This window comes from Danio rerio, chromosome 20 (genome assembly GCF_049306965.1).
Source record: "Danio rerio strain Tuebingen ecotype United States chromosome 20, GRCz12tu, whole genome shotgun sequence".
Classification (NCBI taxonomy): domain Eukaryota; kingdom Metazoa; phylum Chordata; class Actinopteri; order Cypriniformes; family Danionidae; genus Danio; species Danio rerio.
The window spans coordinates 23,400,296-23,423,284 of record NC_133195.1 but is presented as its reverse complement, the minus strand read 5'-3'; the positions used below and the strand labels follow the sequence as shown (position 1 = coordinate 23,423,284).

Here is a 22,989-nt window from a genome sequence, read left to right as displayed (position 1 = left end):
AAGAAATTTACAATATTATTAACTTTAATCTAAAGATTTCTGCAAATGTGAATGCAGTTTGATGTAGTCCTGTTGCTTTTGATGACGAATGCGCAAAGGGCTGGAGACAATTACCAAATCCATCAACCACTATCAACAAACTGCGTCACCAGAACTTCCGTCTTGCGTTTTTGTCATTAAAGCAACATAATTATATCGAACTACAGTACATTCCCACATGAATGCATTAAACAGTTATTAATCCTGCAGACTTGAATTTTAGGCATCATTACTTCAGTCGTCTTTAGTGTCACACAATCATTATAATATATTGATTTACAGCTTTAGTTATGCTAATTATCAATGTTGAAAATATTTCTGCTTTATACTTTTATGGAAACTATGATTGAAAACCATTCAATAGTTTGGGTATAGCATGTTTTCAGCATTAATGCATTTGATTCTTTATAACTGACAGTAAAATTATTTTTAAATGATACAAAGAGTTCCTATTTTAATAATTCAATTTAATAATTACATTTTATTTAAATTGTAGTAACCTTTGAAAAGATTGCTTCTAGGCAGCACAGTGGTGCAGTGGTTGGCACAATCGCCTCACAACAAGAAGGTCGCTGGTTTGAGCCCTTGGCTGGGTCAGTTGGCATTTCTCTTTGGAGTTTGCATGTTCTCCCCTGGTTTCCGTGGCTCCGTAGTGTATTTGTGTAAATGAGTGTGTATGGATGTTTCCCCAGTGATACATTGCAGCTGGAAGAGAATCCGTTGTGTAAAACATATGCTGGATAAGTTGGCGGTTCATACCGCTGTGGCAACCCCAGGTTAATAAAAGGACTAAGCCGAAAAGAAAATGAATGAATGAATGTAATTTAATCCTGCATACTTGAAATTTAGGCATCATTACTTTAGTCGTCTTCAGTGTCACACAACTGTACAGAAATCTTTGTAATAAACTGATTTACAGCTTTAGACATATCTTAATTATCAACTTTGAAAATATTTTTGCTTCCTATTTTTTTTTTTGGGAACCATGATTCAAAACCATTCAGTAATTTGGGTATAGCATTTTTTCAGCATTAATGCATTTGATTATTTATATGTGACAGTAAAATTATTTTTAAATGATTACAAACAGTTCCTATTTTAATAATTCAAATTAATAATTTAATAAGATTTAAATAGTAATAACATTTGAAAATATTGCTTTCTTCTAAAATTTGTATCAAAATACATAAATGGTTAGGTGATTATAAGAAACCACTCAATTTATTTTCACCAGTAGTGTTTAGTGTGTAGAAGACAAAATGATCAATTTAGCAGAATGCTCACAATGCTCTTTCCTACATAATGAAACTGAGTGCAAGCAAAGATGAGCCATTCTGCTTCCTTCCGGCTTAAGAACGGTGTTTATGTAACTCCCACCACCTGCCAGGCGAGGAAGAATTACCGTTGAATAAAACAGGCTTGTTAACTTGACTAACCCAGTCTCCACGATCAGACATTGACTTAAGGCTCAACCCATGTGCGTAAAAGCTCTTCTCAACTCTCCAAATAGAATCACAGGCCACCAAACTAACTGCGATGACTCTAAGTAGATGTGACCATCAATCGGATGTTTACAAGCAGCGAAATCCTCCCTATAATTACACTCCCATTGAGAGTAAGTGTTTCTCTCATAATCCTAATTACACACTATTACCAACAGGCAATCAGTGCAGTCTGTGAGAGAGGAGGACCCAGTGATGACTGCTAGTCAGGAATAAACCAGCACACAACACTTCTCTCCTAGCAGGACTTTCTGTCTGAACTAATGGCAGACTCGGACTTCAAAATTGGCACCTTCCAGGCAAACTCAGTGGAAGTAAAACATTTTTTATTTACCATTTAGGAGCTTCAAGGTCATTTATGGTTTTAGCAGAATTTTATATGACACTGGACCAAAAAATAAAAAAGTCTTTTTTATTTACTGAGATTTATAAATCAACAAAATAAATAAATTTGCTTTTAATTGATGTATAATTCGTTAGAATAGGACAATATCTGTTAGATATACAACTATAGACCCATAGATGCTGCATTAGAATCATTATAAGCAGTTATTTGTTTTTGTAGTTTGACACAAAGATTATATAATACATACATAAATGCATATACAGTTGGTCAGAATTATAAGCCCCCCTTTGAATTTTTTTGTCTTCTTTTAAATATTTCCCAAATAATGTTTAACAGCACAAGGAAATGTTTACAGTTTGTCTGATAATATTTTTTTCTTCTGGAGGAAGTCTTATTTGTTTTATTTTGGCTAGAATAAAAGCAGTTTTTAATAAAAAAATAAAAAAAACATTTTAGGGAAGAAATTATTAGACCCTTTAAGCTAATTTTCCCCCCCGATATTTTACAAAACAAACCATCGTTGTACAATAACTTGCCTAATTACCCTAACCTGCCTAGTTAACCTAATTAACCTAGTTAAGCCTTTAAATGTCATTAAGCTGTATAGACGTGTCTCGAAAAAATATCTAGTCCAATATTATTTACTGTTATCATGGCAAAGATAAATTTAAATCAGTTATTAGAGATGAGTTATTAAAACTATTATGTTTAGACATGTGTAGAAAAAAATCTTTTTGTTCATTTATGCCTGAATGATAAGAATTATAAATGTTTATTTGAATAATTGATTAATCATTTACTAACTCATTCTTAATGATCTTAAAAAACAATCAACCATGCTTAAATAACTGGTTTGAAAATAATGCAATACTTAATTAAGTAATGAAAAAATAATCCTTAACAAATTATAAAAGTACATTTATTAATCACAATGGTACATTCAACAGAAATTGGGGTTAAAATGAAACCCGGGGGCAAATAATTCAGGGGTTCTAATAATTCTGACTTCAACTGTAAATGTTCATCGTTTTTTTTTGGTTTTTTTTTATTAAATATTAAAAGGATTTTTTAAATCAAGTATTCAAGATTATGATGACCGTTAAATATGTAATAACAGGCTTGTGAAAAAGGTCTATTTAAAAAATATAGAATCTGAGGGCTCAAAAAAAATTTTATAAAGAAAAATTGCCTTTAAAGTCTAAGTGAAGTGTTTAGCAATGCATAATAATAAATAGGGTTTTAAAATATGTTAAAACAAAATACAGCTAATTTAAATTTTAATAACATGCAATATTGCTGTTCTTATCAAACAATGTTTTTTTTTTGTCTTTTTTCCCCAAAAAACATTGAAAAATGTTACTGTCCTTAAACATTTAGTGCTAACATCTAAAGGCACCCCAATATATGTTTTTTTTTCTATTCTTCATTGTGTTATTGGACCCAGACAGAAAACCAGACAGAGTAACCAGTCACTAGTCAGTCATCCTGGGTCTAATCAATGGCTGTCCGAGTAGTGATGACAGTAGACCAGTCATACATTGTCACGGCCCATTTAGCAGAGGCCAAATGAGGTCCTGTCACTAGAAATGTGACGTTTTAGTAGTAGCTGCAGGACAAAATGCACATCTGTTCTTTTATAAATGCCCACTTCTTTAGTGCATAATATTGTGGTTTTAGGATAACAAAGATAAAAAGTTGCAAAACACAAAGTTCAATATATGTTGTATAAGTATCACTTTTTTACTGAATTCCCCCTCAAACTCCTCAATTATACTCCTGAGTCTGTTTTATTATCTTTCATTTTTTCAGGAAATGTGCACATTCCAATATCTTAAACATTATACATTTTTGCCCAAGGGGACGAGGCCTGCTTGAGTTGTGTTTGTAGTAACACAGGCTTATTGGGAATATGTGCCCAGAGCTACATTTTTAAAACCGATAAATATGAGGCCGGGATGCCTAGCTGCATTTGTGTTTAAAGTGAATGCTACAGAGTAGTACCATTCCACTCTTTCCTTCGTATGGATGTTTTTTTTAGTGTGACTGGTTTGTTTAGTAGCTCACCATGAATGGCGTCAGACTTAGGATGGAGAGCGGAGCAGGACCAGGGTTCGACTCCAGCTCAATTTCAGGAACCAGGTAAAACAAACCCCCCCCCCCAAAAAGCAGTGTAAAGTCAAGGTGAAAGCATGCACACAGTCAGGATGACTATTTTCTTCTGGTTTTCTTTTGAAAACACTATCGGTTGGGTTCAGGGAAGGGGTTGAGTGGATTAGTTGATATTAAACTTATATATGTACACAAACTCATGAAAAACACACGAGAAAGACAATAAGGGCCCTATTTTGACAGTCCATGAGCAAAACGGAAAGCGCAGGGCACAAACACTTTCAGGGCGTGTCAGAATTCATATTTGCTAATTTAAGGATGGGAAAATCCGCTTTGCGCTGTGGCGCATGGTCTAAAAGGGTTGAGTTTATTTTCTTAATGAGTTATAGGTGTGTTTTGAGAATAAACCAATCAGAGTCTCATCTCCCATTCCCTTTAAGAGCCAGCTGCGTCGCACCATAAGCGCATTTGCTATTTACATGACGTAAAGTAAGTGTAAGTGGAAAAACTGCGCATTTCACAAGCAAACAGTTAACAGTTTTTTTTTTTACAGAAAACAGTTAAACAGAGCATCTACCGTGCAAGAATGAGAGATAATCGATCTACTTTCACTTTCGCTCTCGTGGATAGGGAAATCTTTACGCACAGACATCAATTAGCCTATAAATAATTAATTTCGTTTGTTAAGCGCAAATATTTGTTTCAAAACTATTTCTAAATTCAGTTCTAATTTCCAGCAAACGAATAAATAAACAATAATAACGTAGTGTGTTCAAAAACCTGAGTTATATTCTAAAACACATGCTGTGGCCCATATGGTCTAAAACCTGCAGGTGGGCAAATCTAAGCTTGTTTTTAATAAAACAAATATAAATATGGATATAATAAATAATACTGCTAATAATAATAACATTATAGAAAAGCAAATTGTTATGAATGAACTGAAAAAGCCTCCCGAGATGAAGAAGACATAAAAGCAGTGATTTTTCATATTTATATAGGCTAGAAAATAACATATTTTGTAATATTTGAATCCTTTATATATATACTATATCTATTCTTATTATATCCTATATATATCCTTAATATTTTATTTTTTTCATATGTAAAGATATTTGTGTATTGCTCAACATCTTGTGTGAAGGCTATTAAGCAGTGTGTAAGCGAGGCGCAACTCTGCGCTGGAGTTTGGACCGGATTTGTTTTGGTCTAATGAAAAATCTATTTTAGTTTCTCAAAATAGCAACGCGCCAGCAGTGCGCCTCAGAACGCCTTCCTTTTTAGACTAGAACGCCTATGGGCGCACATATGAGCGCAAATGCATTTGCTATTTAAACAGCGTGCTGTAAAACAGCAAAACGACACTTGCGTCAAGCTGAAACTAGCAAATAATATTTGCGCCGCGCCTTGCGGGGCATTGCGCCAGGTGTATGATAGGACCCTAAGATTGGCAGAAAATGTACACAGTGGCCTCTGATGAATTTACAAGAAATAGCTTGTATGAAAAAACGTTCCCCAATAATGTATTGTCAAAAATGTACACAGCAGCCTCTTATGGAATTAAAAAAATGAAAAACTGCAAGAAGACATACCCCCAGTACATAGTACTTGGTTCTTAAAAATGTTGCCCTGCGTACATAGCTCAAATGACTGCTTGATAGATGTAAAATAGCAATACATTTCTTCACTAACTGTTTACATTCAGAGACAAAACTTGTGTGTGAACTTGTGTGTTTTCTGTTTGCTTATGACAAAAACTTACAAACTTATGTAAATCTGTCTCTTATCCTTGTGTGTATTTAAGTGAACTTTGTGTCTCTGCCCTCATAAACAGTATATGCAGTTTTTTATTTTTATTATTATTGGTTTTTTCGGCTTAGTCCCTTTATTAATCTGGAGTCGCCACAACAGAATGAACCACCAACTTATCCAACATTTTTTTACGCAGCTGATCCAGTTGCAACCAATCACTGGGAAATATCCATACACACTCATACACTACGGCCAATTTAGCCAACCTAGTTCACCTACAGCACATGTCTTTGGACTTGTGGGGGAAACTGGAGCACGTGGAGAAAACCCACGCCGACATGGGGAGAACATGCAAACTATGCATAGAAATGCCAACTGGCCCAGCCTAAGCTCGAACCAGCAACCTTCATGCTGTGAGGCGACATCGCTATCCACCACGCCACACTTTTTCAGTATTGTAGATATTAATATTCAACACAGCTATAGTATGCTTATAAATCGTAAACAGCCTATTAATTATAAATAGGCTGAAAATTTAAATTAAGAACTATTCAGTAGATTTTTATTCAAATTAACAAAATGTAATTATTATTAATATAATACTTCTATTGTAAATTATTTAATTGCTGATAATACACTAAACAAATGTAAAATTAAAATAATTATTTTTAAAAGCGGAATAATACACCTGGATTTTGTACTTCACTTGTACTTGTACTTTGTGCCACACCTTATTAATAATACTTTTAAAAAATATACAGTATATTTAATTCTAAATACATTTGCTGAATTTATTTGAAACTGAAATGTATTTGAGATTAAACTGACCAGATTTTAAAACACAAGCAGATATTGGGTTTGTTGTTGCCAGAGTATCCAAGGCACATGTTGTAAAGGCTCCACCCTCTTCTAGAAAGGGGGCAGAGAGCAGCAGCTGATCTGCATTTAAAGAGTAACACACACAAACAGTTTTTTTTTTTTTTTTGTATAGTAAATAAACTAACATATTTTGAGCAGAAACTTCACAGACACATTCTGAGACTGACACCATGATAAGCAACTGGAAATTCTGTTTTGGATTAAAAAAAAAAAAAAAAGCTTTCTTCCATTTACAGCATATTGTTCTTTTTTCACACTCACAGACTCAGAATCTGCTCTTCAGTTTGCATCTATCAGTTTATTCATGTGTGTGGAGCGGTAGCAAAAAAAGCTGTTTCATAAAGCTGTTAGAAAAAGTGAGAGAAATCCTTTGTGTCTGGAGTGAAAGCCACAGGGGGGAGTAAAGCAGACGGTCTGGACAACAGATCAGAAACATACTCTCTTTAACAGAGATGTCCTTTTTGTGTGCTTTAAAAGAGAGTGTGCTGGTTTTGAAGCAGCAGTACACTTCACTCATTTATTACACCTTTAATGTGAGAAACTGCAGGCTTTTTCATGCACCAGTTAATTATGAGGTTTTAGCATTTTGGCTGTTATAGTGTATTTTCAGTCTTATGTAAAGGAAATGTATAAAGTTCCTTGTCACACTTTATCAATTTGTGTTTGTAGATTTCGATTATGTTAAATATTTTATCATTTTAATTGTATTGCATTCTGAAGAATGCAGTGATAAAAAGAGATTCAAAACCTTGCCTCTAAAAACTCTTTACTCTAATATTTAAAAACAATTTTTGAACCTGACTTCATCCACTGTTCAGATTTTTGTGCTAGAAATGTATGCAGTGTACATACTTATGATTTTAAAAGTTTAAATAAAATAGTAAAAAAAATGCCCTTACTATTGTAACTAATCAGCTGGGACAATAAGTATGATTCACCTGCAGTGTCTTGCAGAAAAAGGAAAATGTATCTCATTATTTACTCTCCCTCAAATGGTTCCAAATCTATATAGGTTTGTTGTTCTGTTGAACATTAAACACACACACACACACACACACACACACACACACACACACACACACACACACACACACACACACACACACATATATATATATATATATATATATATATATATATATTTATTTTTTATTTTTTATTTTTTTAAGGAAGGAAGGAAGGAAGCTGAAAACCTGTAACCATTAACTTACATAGGAAAGTTAGGAATAGTATTCCTTTAGGAATAGGGTGGCTCAGTGATTCACCTCACATTTGCCTCACAGCAAGAAGATTGCTGGTTTAAGCCTCGGCTGGGTCAGCCCGTGTTTCCATGTGGAGTTTGCATATTCTCCCTGTGTTCGTGTGGATTTCCTTTGGGTGCTCCGGTTTCACCCATGTGCTATAGGTGAATTGAATAAACTAAATTGGCTGTGTATGGGTGTTTTCTAGTGCTGGGTTGGGTTGCGACTGGAAGGCATGCACTGCATAAAACATATGCTGGATAAGTTGCCTGTTCATTCCACTGTGGCGACCCCTGATAAATAAAGGAACTAACCTGAAGAAAAATGAACGAATGAACGGTAAGGAATAGCATAGTAGAAAAAAAAAAACAGATGCTTTGGCAGAGAATGGTTGCAGGTTTCCAGCTTTCTTCAAAATACCTTTAGTGTTCAACAGATGAAAGAAACCTGAACAAAATTGGAAAAAGTGAAGGGTGAGTCAATGATGACAGATTCTGTCTGTGTTATGACGTATACGCGAGCACACTTAGACATGACAAGAAAGTGATGATGCACATTTTGGCTAAAATGATTCTTAAATGTAATTGTACAAGTTTATTCAAGAACTGCTATAAATTACGCTCACAGGCATGACTTCATTCTGAAAGAAATGAACTGCGCTCAGTGCTGCTGGTAATGCTACAACGCCACTGCTCTGGAGTGTGTCAAATTTACAGCCGAGCATGCCTGGAAGCTGGAGGACAGTGTGTTTACACATTTATCACGTGCAAGAAATGCTCAATCCATAAACACAGGCATACATGGTTAAAATGTTTGTGTAAACTGAAAGTGTGAAGGAATAAATTCTCATAGTAGCCTTCATGTAAGTGATATCAGCTCAGTAATCCAGCTCTGTAAACACTCAGAAACATACGTCAACATCTTGCCTTGCCTACAGCGATTGGCTGCTGCCATTTTTTGCTTGACATTTGCTTAGAGTCAAGAAAGGCCCAACGTTTCTGACGCTCTTGGCTGCTCTCAACACTTTCTCCATATCACTTTCAATCCCATAATGCACTGCATGGGCGTTTACCCTCAACTGCCATATGGATAAACTGAAAACACTTGCGCCATTACTGCACATGCTGAAAAATGTTTGCCCAGGCTGTAGATAAAAGCAAAAAACATTGTAAATAATGTTCAGTTTCTTGCACAGACTGATGATTTTGCTTCCTCAGTGAGTCATCAGGTAAATTTATTTGTATGTTTATTTTTAATCTCAAAAACTATCTGCTTGTTCTATATGAATCACCACGGATTCAGCTAAAAATTCTCTTTAATGTTTTACTGAAGAAAAAGTCACCTACTTTATGTCTTGGTTTACCTGAGGGGGAGTAAATGAACAGGAAATGTACATTTTCAGGTGGGCCGTTCCTTTAAGGCTAGGATAGAGTCATACACTGAGTTGCCCTGAACTCCATTAAAGCCTTAATCGAATCAGTGGTTTATTTTTTACCACTCTTCACTTGGATTAAGAGACGTCAGAGACGTTTAAGCGAAAAGGGAAGTGAAGGGAGAAAGCGCATGGTGAGGTATGTGTATTTTTAACGGTTGAGTTTGTCTGAACATGAAGCATTGATAAGGGGAAGTGAACTGCTGACCTTTGGTATTATGCAACAGTGTCTCTGACTCACTGTCTTTCCTCTAGAGTTTGCTCTGCTATAAGATACTGAGCACAATACCAGTATATGTTCTCCTATATAAGCTGTCAAAAACATAGCATGAGCAGTATAATGATGAAAAATAAATAAATAAATAAAATCCGTTGATACAACCATTATATTGTATTATTATTATTAATTCATTTTCTTGTTGGCTTAGTCCTTTTATTAATGTGGGGTCGCCACAGTGGAATGAACCGCCAACTTTTCCAGCAAGTTTTTATGCAGCGGATGCCCTTCCAGCCGCAACCAATCTCTGGAAAACATCCTCACACGTTCACACACACACTCATACACTACGGACAATTTAGCCTACCCAATTCACCTGTACAGCATGTCTTTGGACTGTGGGGGAAACCGGAGCACCCGGAGGAAACCCACGCAAACGCAGGGAGAACATGCAAACTCTACACAGAAACGCCAACTGACCCAGCCAAGCCTCGAACCAGCGACCTGCTTGCTGTGAGGCGACAGCTATTATTATTATTATTATTATTATTATTATTATATTATTTTAATATTAAAATAATTAATGTAAACTTAATTGCAAATTTTATAAATTTCTCATTTCTACACTGTAAAAAAATCCTGGTTGCCCTAAATTTTTAAGCTGAATCAAATTAACTTTATGAGTCCATTGAACTTATATTTTGCTAAATTGACTTAAAACTTGCTTGTATAACTTATAAAATTAAGTTAGAACTTAATTAACTTGGTTTAATGAACTAAAAACATGTGTTGTTGTGACTAATTGATCATATAATTTTTTACAGTGTACTCATATTCTATTTCTGTTCAACTACCATTTTCTGTTGCTCATAAACTTGGCTAAAAATGTACATTAATGCTAACTATTTAGCAATCATTTGTTTTTTTTATCATGCTATTGAGCAGTAATAATAATAATAATGTGTAGAAATAATAGCAATTACATTTATCTATTATATTTTTACTTTTATAATCAGGAAAGTACATATGTGTGTTGTGTGTAATAATAATAACAATTTTAAAAACTACTGCCGCTAATAATAATGATTATGATGATGATATTAATAAAATAATAATTGTTAAGCCACTGTACATGTGAACAGAATTAGAAATTGTTAATAATTATTGTTAGTCATTATTATTATTGTTATTATTATTATTATTATTGTTGTTGTTGTTGTTGTTGTTGTAATACTAATATAATTTTCAGATTATAAACTAAAAAATTACCAACTAATAAACTAAATTATAAAATTGGGGGTTTCTAATTTATAATTACTATTAATAATTTTTAGACATCAGAATAAGTTTAATTAGTTCAGTATTACACATCTTGTAATATACTCAAATACACACCACCGTACACTACAAAGCGCAGATGACAGCATATTTCTGTTGTCAAACTAGTGAAAGTCTCACCTCTGTGTTCTGACCCTTGAGACTGATAAACACAGTCCAGATGGAAAAAGAGGGGGCCCATAGAGGAATCCCAGCAGGACAGAGCCCATCCGTCCCTACAGATACTGTACTGTACCTCTTCAATGTCCTCTATAACCTCAATCCTCCTCCTCCTCGGGCCAAATGCACACACATCTGCAAAATAAAAACATATAGATGTTCACTTCTCCGTGCTGAGGGTTTCAGAGGAGAATGGAGATCATGATAAAGACTTTACACAGCAACCATCGAGACATGATGAAGGGCTCTTTAGGAGTCTGATAAAATGCTCTCTTTGTGAGATGAGTATATGATGAGTGCTAATCATGTGCTTTATACAGCATTCAAAGCTAAGCATGCAGTTTCATTTACTTTTATACTGTTTATATATGCGCTACTACCATGAAATCCACTATAAATGAGAGACGGATGAATCAAATTAATTGAATAGCAATCTGAGATCTGTTCACAGATATTTGCGAACAGTTTAACATTTACTTAAATACTATTATTCTCAATACTATTTCCGATAAATGCCATTTGAAACGAATATGTAAGAGTTTCAATAACACTTCATTAAATTCAATTCATCTTTATTTCTATAGCGCTTTTACAATGTAGATTGTGTCAAAGCAGCTTAACATATAACAGTGGTTCTCAAATTGTGGTACGCGGGCTTACTTTTAGTGGTACGTGGAGGAATCACTGAGTAATGGATTTGATGCGTACAATAACACCAATGTGATCAGCATTTGGCTGTTCTCTAAAGCCTACGATCAAAGCGATGTGCGTAAAATGTTTACTTTAGTGCATCGCGTCATCAGCTGCTAAAAATCAATTTAATTGGTGCAAAACTAGGTGCGTGGTGCTTGCAGAGCAGATACTTGCTAGAGCAGTGGCCTCAAACCCTCAGGCCACAAACTGGCACCAGTCTATAGATCAATTGGTACTGGGTCGCACAAAAAATCATGAATTATTTACGTTTTATTTACAATCTGAATCTGAACAATCATTTATTTTGAAAAAAATAAAAATGACCGTATTTTCTTGTTACATCTCGGTTACTTGAGTGCCAAAATTTAACCCACAGGCTAGCAAAATAAGTAAGAACTGCAGTACGACGCGCTTGCGTATTCCAGGTGCACCCAGTTGAAAACATCTTAACTTTTCAGAATGCTGCACCATGAGTCATGTGACAAGAACCGACTGATCAGCTTCATATTGTTACGTTCGGTGATGGGAAAAAGGAGCGAGGACCCAAGCGCAGAGTAAATAGGATTTTATTAAATAATAAAAATAAAATAAAATGCAAAATAAACAACCCCGAGGGGGAAAACACTAATAAAACAAATAAAAAAACAAACTTGACTGGGCAGGCACCACAAGGCAAGGCTGGACACAGCAGGACAGGTAGAGATGGACAACATGTGATGACGAACTCGCACAGGACAGCAGACATGAGGGGTTTATAAACTGTAGGAAATTAACAAACAAACAGATGAACATAATTAACTAATAATGGGTTAACAAGGAGGGTGGGACAAGACAATAGACGGGAGAACGCATGACACGGAGAGACAACACAAGCCATGTGCTCACATAAAACAGGACAAGAACATGCAGCCAATGAGAGAACTCATTAACCGCATGTTCATGACAACACAAACACAACACTGAAGCACACGACAAAAGCACGTGACCACGATGTAAACACATAGCCACATGCTTTAACAATAGACGCAAGACACGAGCACACGATGAATAAAAACACTCACAGTGCGCTCACACACGCAGCGTGCATGCTTCATCCCAGCGCCGACCAAAACCGAAACCAACAAGACTGAGACGCTGGGAATGAAACACCACGCTGCACACAGACGAAAACTAAAACACTAGTACAAGCGCGCACACTCTGCGTACACCCACAACGGCGCGCGAGCACACAGAGACAGAAACAGGACCAGACATGGGTAGTGTCCGAGCTCTGCCATCAAAACAAGAATTTACAAGACCAAAGTGGCAGAACCCTGACACATATTATGTATGGAATATAATTTCGTTTAATAAATATGACACTGCCTTCTTTTCAAACGGTGCAGTGCTGTAGCTGCTTAATTTGGCCAACTACGCTACTTTATTTCAATACTGGTGATTGTGGTGGTACTTGGAGAGACAATTTTTTTCTGAGTTGGTACTTGGTGAAAAAAGTTTGAGAACCACTGACATAGAAGTTTTTAGTAAATTGAAACTGTGTCAGTTCAGTTTTCAGAGTTAAGTTCAGTTTAGTTCAGTTCAGTGTGGTTTAATTTTCACTGCAGAATGTTCAAACACTGAAGAGCAAATCCATCGATGCGCAGCTCCACAAGTCCTGAATCATGCAAGCCAGTGGCCAACTTCACCAACTGACGAAAGTGAAGAACAAACCTCAAAAGAAACCAGGCTCAGTTGGGCACAACCATTTCTCCGAAACGTCTTGTGCAGAGCTTCAGTCTAGGCGCCGGAGGCTGAATGTCCATGAATGCAGGTGGGAGAGGTCACCGGCTGGTGTCTATAACTAGATAGACCGGCATGTCTCATGCTCTCCACTACTCCATGACCACCACAGAAACTGCTCAGGATGCGGCCTGGTCCAGGATTATGGAAACCTCAGAAATAATAAAAACAGACTAACATAAGCGCAGATGCTGTTCAAATTATTAACACTTCATTAAATTCAATTCATCTTTATTTCTATAGCGCTTTTACAATGTAGATTGTGTCAAAGCAGCTTAACATATAACAGTGGTTCTCAAATTGTGGTACGCGGGCTTACTTTTAGTGGTACGTGGAGGAATCACTGAGTAATGGATTTGATGCGTACAATAACACCAATGTGATCAGCATTTGGCTGTTCTCTAAAGCCTACGATCAAAGCGATGTGCGTAAAATGTTTACTTTAGTGCATCGCGTCATCAGCTGCTAAAAATCAATTTAATTGGTGCAAAACTAGGTGCGTGGTGCTTGCAGAGCAGATACTTGCTAGAGCAGTGGCCTCAAACCCTCAGGCCACAAACTGGCACCAGTCTATAGATCAATTGGTACTGGGTCGCACAAAAAATCATGAATTATTTACGTTTTATTTACAATCTGAATCTGAACAATCATTTATTTTGAAAAAAATAAAAATGACCGTATTTTCTTGTTACATCTCGGTTACTTGAGTGCCAAAATTTAACCCACAGGCTAGCAAAATAAGTAAGAACTGCAGTACGACGCGCTTGCGTATTCCAGGTGCACCCAGTTGAAAACATCTTAACTTTTCAGAATGCTGCACCATGAGTCATGTGACAAGAACCGACTGATCAGCTTCATATTGTTACGTTCGGTGATGGGAAAAAGGAGCGAGGACCCAAGCGCAGAGTAAATAGGATTTTATTAAATAATAAAAATAAAATAAAATGCAAAATAAACAACCCCGAGGGGGAAAACACTAATAAAACAAATAAAAAAACAAACTTGACTGGGCAGGCACCACAAGGCAAGGCTGGACACAGCAGGACAGGTAGAGATGGACAACATGTGATGACGAACTCGCACAGGACAGCAGACATGAGGGGTTTATAAACTGTAGGAAATTAACAAACAAACAGATGAACATAATTAACTAATAATGGGTTAACAAGGAGGGTGGGACAAGACAATAGACGGGAGAACGCATGACACGGAGAGACAACACAAGCCATGTGCTCACATAAAACAGGACAAGAACATGCAGCCAATGAGAGAACTCATTAACCGCATGTTCATGACAACACAAACACAACACTGAAGCACACGACAAAAGCACGTGACCACGATGTAAACACATAGCCACATGCTTTAACAATAGACGCAAGACACGAGCACACGATGAATAAAAACACTCACAGTGCGCTCACACACGCAGCGTGCATGCTTCATCCCAGCGCCGACCAAAACCGAAACCAACAAGACTGAGACGCTGGGAATGAAACACCACGCTGCACACAGACGAAAACTAAAACACTAGTACAAGCGCGCACACTCTGCGTACACCCACAACGGCGCGCGAGCACACAGAGACAGAAACAGGACCAGACATGGGTAGTGTCCGAGCTCTGCCATCAAAACAAGAATTTACAAGACCAAAGTGGCAGAACCCTGACACATATTATGTATGGAATATAATTTCGTTTAATAAATATGACACTGCCTTCTTTTCAAACGGTGCAGTGCTGTAGCTGCTTAATTTGGCCAACTACGCTACTTTATTTCAATACTGGTGATTGTGGTGGTACTTGGAGAGACAATTTTTTTCTGAGTTGGTACTTGGTGAAAAAAGTTTGAGAACCACTGACATAGAAGTTTTTAGTAAATTGAAACTGTGTCAGTTCAGTTTTCAGAGTTAAGTTCAGTTTAGTTCAGTTCAGTGTGGTTTAATTTTCACTGCAGAATGTTCAAACACTGAAGAGCAAATCCATCGATGCGCAGCTCCACAAGTCCTGAATCATGCAAGCCAGTGGCCAACTTCACCAACTGACGAAAGTGAAGAACAAACCTCAAAAGAAACCAGGCTCAGTTGGGCACAACCATTTCTCCGAAACGTCTTGTGCAGAGCTTCAGTCTAGGCGCCGGAGGCTGAATGTCCATGAATGCAGGTGGGAGAGGTCACCGGCTGGTGTCTATAACTAGATAGACCGGCATGTCTCATGCTCTCCACTACTCCATGACCACCACAGAAACTGCTCAGGATGCGGCCTGGTCCAGGATTATGGAAACCTCAGAAATAATAAAAACAGACTAACATAAGCGCAGATGCTGTTCAAATTATAATGTCTTTTGGGAAGTGTTCCCAGCTCCGGTTGCCCTAAATAATGCAGACTAACAATACTTTAGAGGATTTGTATTTCAATAGCATTTGTGTTTTATGTGTATGCTAATGCAAAGAGATGTGTCTTTAATCTAGTTTTGAACTGACAGAGTGTTTCTGCTTCCCAAACTGTGCTAGGAAGGCTGTTCCGGAGTTTAGGTGCCAGATCTGAGAAAGAAATATCACCTATAGTTGATTTTGACATTCTGCGAATTAATTGAGCATAGTGAAAGTGAGAGGCTAAAATACACCAGGAGCTCCCTAAAATACTAAGCCATTCAAGGCTTCTATAGGTAGTCAATAAAATTGACAAATTTATGCGATATTTAACAGGGAGCCAATGCAATGATGAAAGAACTGGAGTAATATTTCTTTGTTCTAGAAAGCACTCTAGCAGCTGCATTTTGAACTATATAATATAATAAAGTATATTAAATGCAAAAGTACTGTAACATAAGCTAATGCTGTGAAAATAAAATAGCAAAAGTGTGTTGAATCATGACTGAACCATCATTCAGAGTAACGTAAAAAAAAATACTTATTCTGATATGTGGGTTGTTGACATGACGTTGCATTTTCACTGTGACACATGACAAATATGAATTTAATTACTGTCATAATTTAAAATGCAGTACAATGTTAAACATTTATTTGTTATCCATGGATCTTGTTATAAAAACCGCTGTGTTAATAATACTTTATTTCTTTGAGCCAAATTTTAAAAACTTTTATTTAGTGTGATTGTCTCAAACATAGTTTAATACATTACATCTCTTTTAAATTAAAAAGTAAATCATAAAATCCTTAATAAATGTCTCATACCAAGTGGCAAGTGGCTATTATTAGTGAATGGCAAACTTTTTATCATCAATATATTTATAAAAACATAGGATCTATTTTACTGAAAACCATGTCCTCTAGTGTGACATAAGTATAACAATTGTTTACAAAAAAGTATTTTTACTGCCTATTTGACAACTGCCCATGTGCTTATCAAAATATATAAAAGTATAAACAATGGTACTTATTTTAAAACATATTTAATATAAGTCATTAATGCCATTGTTTATCTCATGTACTATCATTGTTTCAATGTATATTATTACAACAAAATATTACACACAAAAAATTGATGCTTGTTCAAACTGCTTATTTATAATGAGCTGACTCAACACAATTCTTGAGATTTTTTGGGGGACAACTTAATTGTTTTATATTAAATCAACTTAAATTTGTAACAAAGAAGTTAATTAATCAATTTGTGTTGGGATAACATGAAGGAACTGTGTGGGACCTTGCATTTTTTACAATGATATATAAACAAAATTGAAAGAAGAACTCCTAATCAAAAATAAAAAGGCTCTCTAAGGAACATGATGTCTGCATTAGTTCATCCTGGTGTGATGGTGATGATTTATGATTATCATCATGGCAAACCGACAAAACCCCCCACTGCCAGTCCATCTGTACACACAATCGCCGACACGCATTCGCATCGTATTAAAGCAGTATTAATGGGATCCTCAGACCTACACCAGCCATCTGTCCATCAAAAGCAGCCCATTTTCAATCTGTTTCCCCCACTCTGGTGGATAAAACACATCCATCCTAAGTGTGCAAGAGAGCTAGTATTACATAAGCTCTTGAATTCTTGAGAAGTGTGTGTAGTGTCCATCTGCATCATAAGTGAAGAGTCTCTCTGTGTGTGTGGATGAATGTGCTGTTTCAGCTGGCTGGAAACTGAGGTGAGCTTCACAGCGCTGTGTTCAGATGGATATTTCTAGCTAACACACATAGCTGATGACTCTTTAACATGGCCTGCCACTAAGCCCTTTCCAGGAAGCTTCCTGAATCGCAGTAATTTAAAGTAGAAAGCAGAAGTAACTGTTTAAACTGTCTTTAACTGTTTAATTTGATCATTTTATAAAGTGATTTACAGTACAAGTAAGGGATAAAGTCCATCCAGGTGGTTGTTATCGTAGAATCAAGCCAGACAGGCTTATAAGCAGCTTAACTTAACTTATAAGACTTTACACTGGAACTACCAGAATTCTAAAAGCCATAGGGGTTATTCTCATATAATAGTGGACCGTTCTCATTAAAGACATCATATTGTCATGGCATATTTACATTTAAAGCTTCTATTTAGATATGGGAATTAAGCTTTGAAAGTATGTCATATTTTATAAAGTCAATACCCTAAAAATATGATAATTTTCATAACACAGCCCATAAATGTGTGAGTTGACAACTCGCGAAGCTGGGCACCTCACTTTCATTACAGAAGCAGAAGAGCAAGGTGTTTCGCGGCACTGAATAAGTTGTTTTGAAAGACATATTTGAAGTAAAGTTCCGTTTTTGGATATTAGAACATTATGTTTATGTTCGCAGGAAGTTGCAAGGCAACAGACGCACACATGTTTAAAGGTATGGGGAAAAGTAGCAGACACTGAAATGCATGCGGTCATATTTGACACTATGGTAGATCAAGAAATAATCAGAAATTATTTGTGTTTTGTAATTTAAATACAATACAAAAAGTGTTCGAAAGAGATACACACAGGAAAAGTTTTAGGAAAAATCAGGGTATTATAGATATGTGGGTTTTATTTGAACAAAGTTAATAAATTACAAATTATAAAAACAATCAAATTGACCACCTTTATTCTGTGAAAATAATCCCCTGGATGTAATTTATCTCACTTATTTAATACCTGCCTGCCAAAAAAACATAAACATTAAACAAAAACACTGTTCTAACACCCGCTTTAAAGGTTATCAATAGTTTGAATTGGGGTTATCAGGGGTTATCAGCTGATAAATATGGGCCAGCCTAAACAGCCCTCAACATGGTTAATCAGCTATACTAATAGGTTTAGGGTTGGGGTAGGGGTAAACGTTAATAAAATACAATTAATAAATTATATAAATAATTCAGGTTAACTTCCGGCTGCAGCCTTCAGTGCTGACTAATAGGCGCAGAAGGCCCTCACTGACCCTTAACTATGCGATGATACCCACTGATAATGCCCATTCAATCATTTGAAAACATTCAAATCGGCTGGTTCTGAGCTGTAATATTTTAATAAGCCTTTAAATAAACACAAAGCTGACAGAAGCAAAAACAGCTGAATGGAGTTTATTGAGCATACACTAACTTAAGTATTATTCAATCACAATATGGTACTAAACACTCAAAAATAGAGGTGTGACAGATAAGCATATAAATATGAAGGTGAACATATACACTGATGGTCAGGATGATTCCAACTACCCAGATGAGTCTGTGTTACTCAACAGTTGTTATCTAGAAATGCCATTCCTGACCAATCAGAATCAAGTATTCCAGAGAGCCATGTATTTATGATTCTATATCAACAAAGCTGTGATTACAGCAATCTGCTGCATATACAGTTGAAGTCAAAATTATTAGCGCTCCTTTGAATTTATTATTATTATTTTAACATTTCCTAAATTATGTGTAACTGAGCAAAAAAATTCACTGTATTTTTTCTTCTGGAAAAAGTCTTATTTGTTTTATTTTGGCTAGAATAAAAGCAGTTTTTAATTTTTTAAAAGCCAATTTTTTTTAAGGTCAAAACTATTAGCCCCTTTAAGCTGTATTATTTTTCGATAGTCTACAGAACAAACCATCATTATACAATCACTTGCCTAATTACCCTAACCTGCCTAGTTAACCTAATTAACCTAGTTAAGCCTTTAAATGTCACTTCAAGCTGTATAGAAGTGTCTTGAAAAATATCTAGCAAAATATTATTTACTGTCATCATGGCAAAGATCAAATAAATCAGTTATTAGAGATGAGTTATTAAAACTAGTATGATTAAAAATTTGTTGAAAAAAAATCTTCTCTCCTTTAAATAGAAATTGGGGACAAAAATAAACAGGGGGGTTAATAATTCTGACTTCAACTGTATATGGTGTTTTAGTTAAAGTCAGATTTGATTTCAGAGGGTCTTTAAACAATGATATTTTGTAGCTTTTCCATAATATTTGTTACATCTGAACAACTATACAGTACCAAATTGCTCTAGAGTCCTTGCAAATAGCAAATCATGGTCTAAGGCTGAGAAAGAAAAAGAGCAAACCACACTAGTCAAGAGGTTTCATAATCAAAAGAACAAAGGGCAAGCAAAAGAGAGATAAAGAGGGGCAGAAATGAGGAAAGCTCATGCATAATTTAAGATCATATTTCCAGCTATGACATAATTCAGGTCATACATTAACCCGTGCAGAGTGCAGAGTCACCTTTCATCGCGTGCCCGACAGCAAGCCACATTTCTGCCAAACCAGTCCTGAACCTCCCTCTACAGCTGAGTCAAAATCAGCTTATGGATTACAGAGAGAGCTCCACGCTGTCATGTGATGTGACGAAACACGCGTTTCTCAAACAAAAACACACTCTAGGCCAAAAAAGTAATAATGACCATGATCATTTCATCGTTTGCCATTCATCTCTACTATATATGCACATCTATTTATCATCTCTACTATACATTAACAGAATATTGTGCTGTTATTCAGTGTGTGTGTCCACTGATAGAGCAGGGCTTTACGTAAGAAGATAAAGCAAGGTGAGCCGGTGCAGACTCCAAGCTGCCAAAAGACCAGTGTTTTGTCTCCTGACTGCACTGCAGACATCACAATCTACTTTACTCTCACCTGAAAGCTACCATGTCACATATCAAAGCCCTGGAGATCAGGTGTGCTGAACTTACCACACGCCATCCATGGATAAGCCATGAGTGTGTGTCGTGTGTATGTGTGGTTAAGGAAGAGAAGTCATGTGATTGCAATCTTTAATCCCACGATCCAACAGCTAATCGTCGATCAAATCTCACAGGAATTTCATTTAACATTTAGTTTGGCTAAAAAAAGTAAAAAAAAAAAAAAAAAGAGTACAACTTTAAACTTTCTTAGAAAATTTAAAAGTACTAAAATGACTAAAACCTTTTTTTTAAACAAGACTAATTTTAAATAAAAGGCCCAAAAATAAATTTGTATTAAAAATTTAATAAAACTCAAGACATTAATAAATACTAGTAATGCATATGTAAACCATATGAAAATAATGCATGAGGAGCACCATTTTGAGGTCACATGATCTAGTTAATACTACTCAGTTTATTCCATTAGAAATAAATGTGTCCATCATATATACTGTAGGTGTTTAATAGTTGTAATAATTTTGTATGCGTGGCTATTATGGCTATGCCCAAATGTAAAAAAGCATGGATTGCAGGGTGACCAATTACTGAACACGTTCTGCTCATTATGCTGTTGAGAAAACATGAGTAAGCTGCTTAATCAGACAGGAAATTACTTAGAAAGCAAGAAAGAGTTTATTTTTTTTGACAAACTGAATTTAATACGGTATCTTCTGATTGGTTACTTAGTTAGTTAGTTAGTTAGTTAGTTAGTTAGTTAGTTAACATTAACACCTGCCAACCCCCCAAATACGCATAGATTTCGGTTGTGGTGGGTTAGACAGCCACTCCCACAAGCCACTTTGGCTGGCTGAAACTCATTTTTAAATTGTCAGTGCTGGCTCGTCGTCACTAGATTGGACTGTTAGTTTATGACAGTTTGTCTATATGCGTACAAATGAGATCTTGGAATCGAGAAGCAGCATCACAACTGACAAAAACAGCTTTTCGAGCGAGCAAAAGAAAGCAGGTGAATAACGAATGAGAGGATCACGCTCAGGGTGAGACAGGCTTTCCTCACTCACTGACATGGGCTTTAGTGTCGCGCGCACAGATGACTCCAGTGCCATTTCCTCACTCGAAGCAACCGTGCCCTGAAACTAAACTAGTGTGATGTTTGTGCACCAACTGTCCTTCAAGGGCTCGAGCAGCAGCAGTAGTTGCTTTCGCTTTAACCATTCTTTGAACAGATTATTAATTGGCCAAACATTAACTGTGTGCGCGGCATCATCCTTTCATTATCAAGCACAGAAAGTTTTTTACCCGCTTTCTTTTGCTTGCTGTTATTTTTGTTCAATCATTCATTCATTTTCTTGTCGGCTTAGTCCCTTTATTAATCCGGGGTCGCCACAGCAGAATAAACCGCCAACTTATCCAGCAATTTTTTTTACGCAGCGGATGCAACCCATCTCTGGGAAACATCTACACACACATTCACACACACACTCAAACACTATGGACAATTTAGCCTACCCAATTCACCTGTACCGCATGTCTTTGGACTGTGGGGCAAACCAGAGCACCCGGAGAATGCAGGGGGAACATGCAAACTCCACACAGAAACGCCAACTGAACCGAAGTTCGAACCAGCGACCCAGTGACCTTCTTGCTGTGAGACAACAGCACTACCTACTGCACCACTGCTTCGCCCCTGTTATTTTTGTTAATAAAGTTTAATAATCATCCTCTACAATATTATTGCTTTAATATGTTGTGTAGCTAACTGGTGATCTGGGATCTTGAGCCAGAACAGACCACTTTGCTCAGTTTTATATGCGTGAGAATATATATTTTTAAATGTATTTTGCTTGTTTTGACAGATTATTTTAAAATTGTGTTAAGAAAATAATTAGTTTGGTGTGGCCAGCGGAAAAAAATGGTAAATCCTTATTGTGTTGAGCCCTGAAAAGTCTGGTGACAGAAAACTAATTGCAATGTGAAACATTTTTATGAAAGCATAACCCATGTGCTCATGCTCATTGAGTGAGCTCATGAACAAAAAACAATTAAATGAACAAAGAGGCAAGTGGAAATCGAAATGAAGTAAATTTAGCCTGCCGCAACCCATGACAAAATCAAATTTATGCATATCAAATATATTTTCTCAACAACAAAATTGTGGCTAGAAACGGTGGAAAACTACTAGCCACAGTGGCTGGTGTTTAAAAAAAGTTAATGTCAAGCCCTGGAGACATCTGACATTTCACAATTGGCATTTTTATAAATAAATCATTTAAAAACATGGTACCTGTTGGAATATCTAATCAATTCTATTAATGTTCAATAAAAAGGTAAGGAGAGGTTTTCTTAAATGTCTAAATCTAGTACTTTATTGGATACAAATAAATAATTCCGGTATCCCCAATGCAATGCAAAAGTTACATTGAGGAGGTGCACAACCA

The 22,989-nt window shown here is 36.2% G+C and overlaps 1 protein-coding gene across 1 annotated transcript in view; it reads right to left on the bottom strand.

The window, feature by feature from the left end:
- The window catches only part of brf1b (BRF1 general transcription factor IIIB subunit b), a 198,941-nt gene that overhangs the window by 139,851 nt on the left and 36,101 nt on the right, over window positions 1-22,989 (bottom strand). Inside the window, exons 2-3 of the mRNA XM_068215387.2 lie at window positions 13,418-15,769; window positions 10,976-11,149 (exon numbers count right to left, since the gene is read on the bottom strand). Coding sequence (XP_068071488.1) covers window positions 10,976-11,064 — 89 coding nt within the window. The 5' untranslated portion in view covers window positions 11,065-11,149; window positions 13,418-15,769. The remainder of the gene's footprint in view (window positions 1-10,975; window positions 11,150-13,417; window positions 15,770-22,989) is intronic.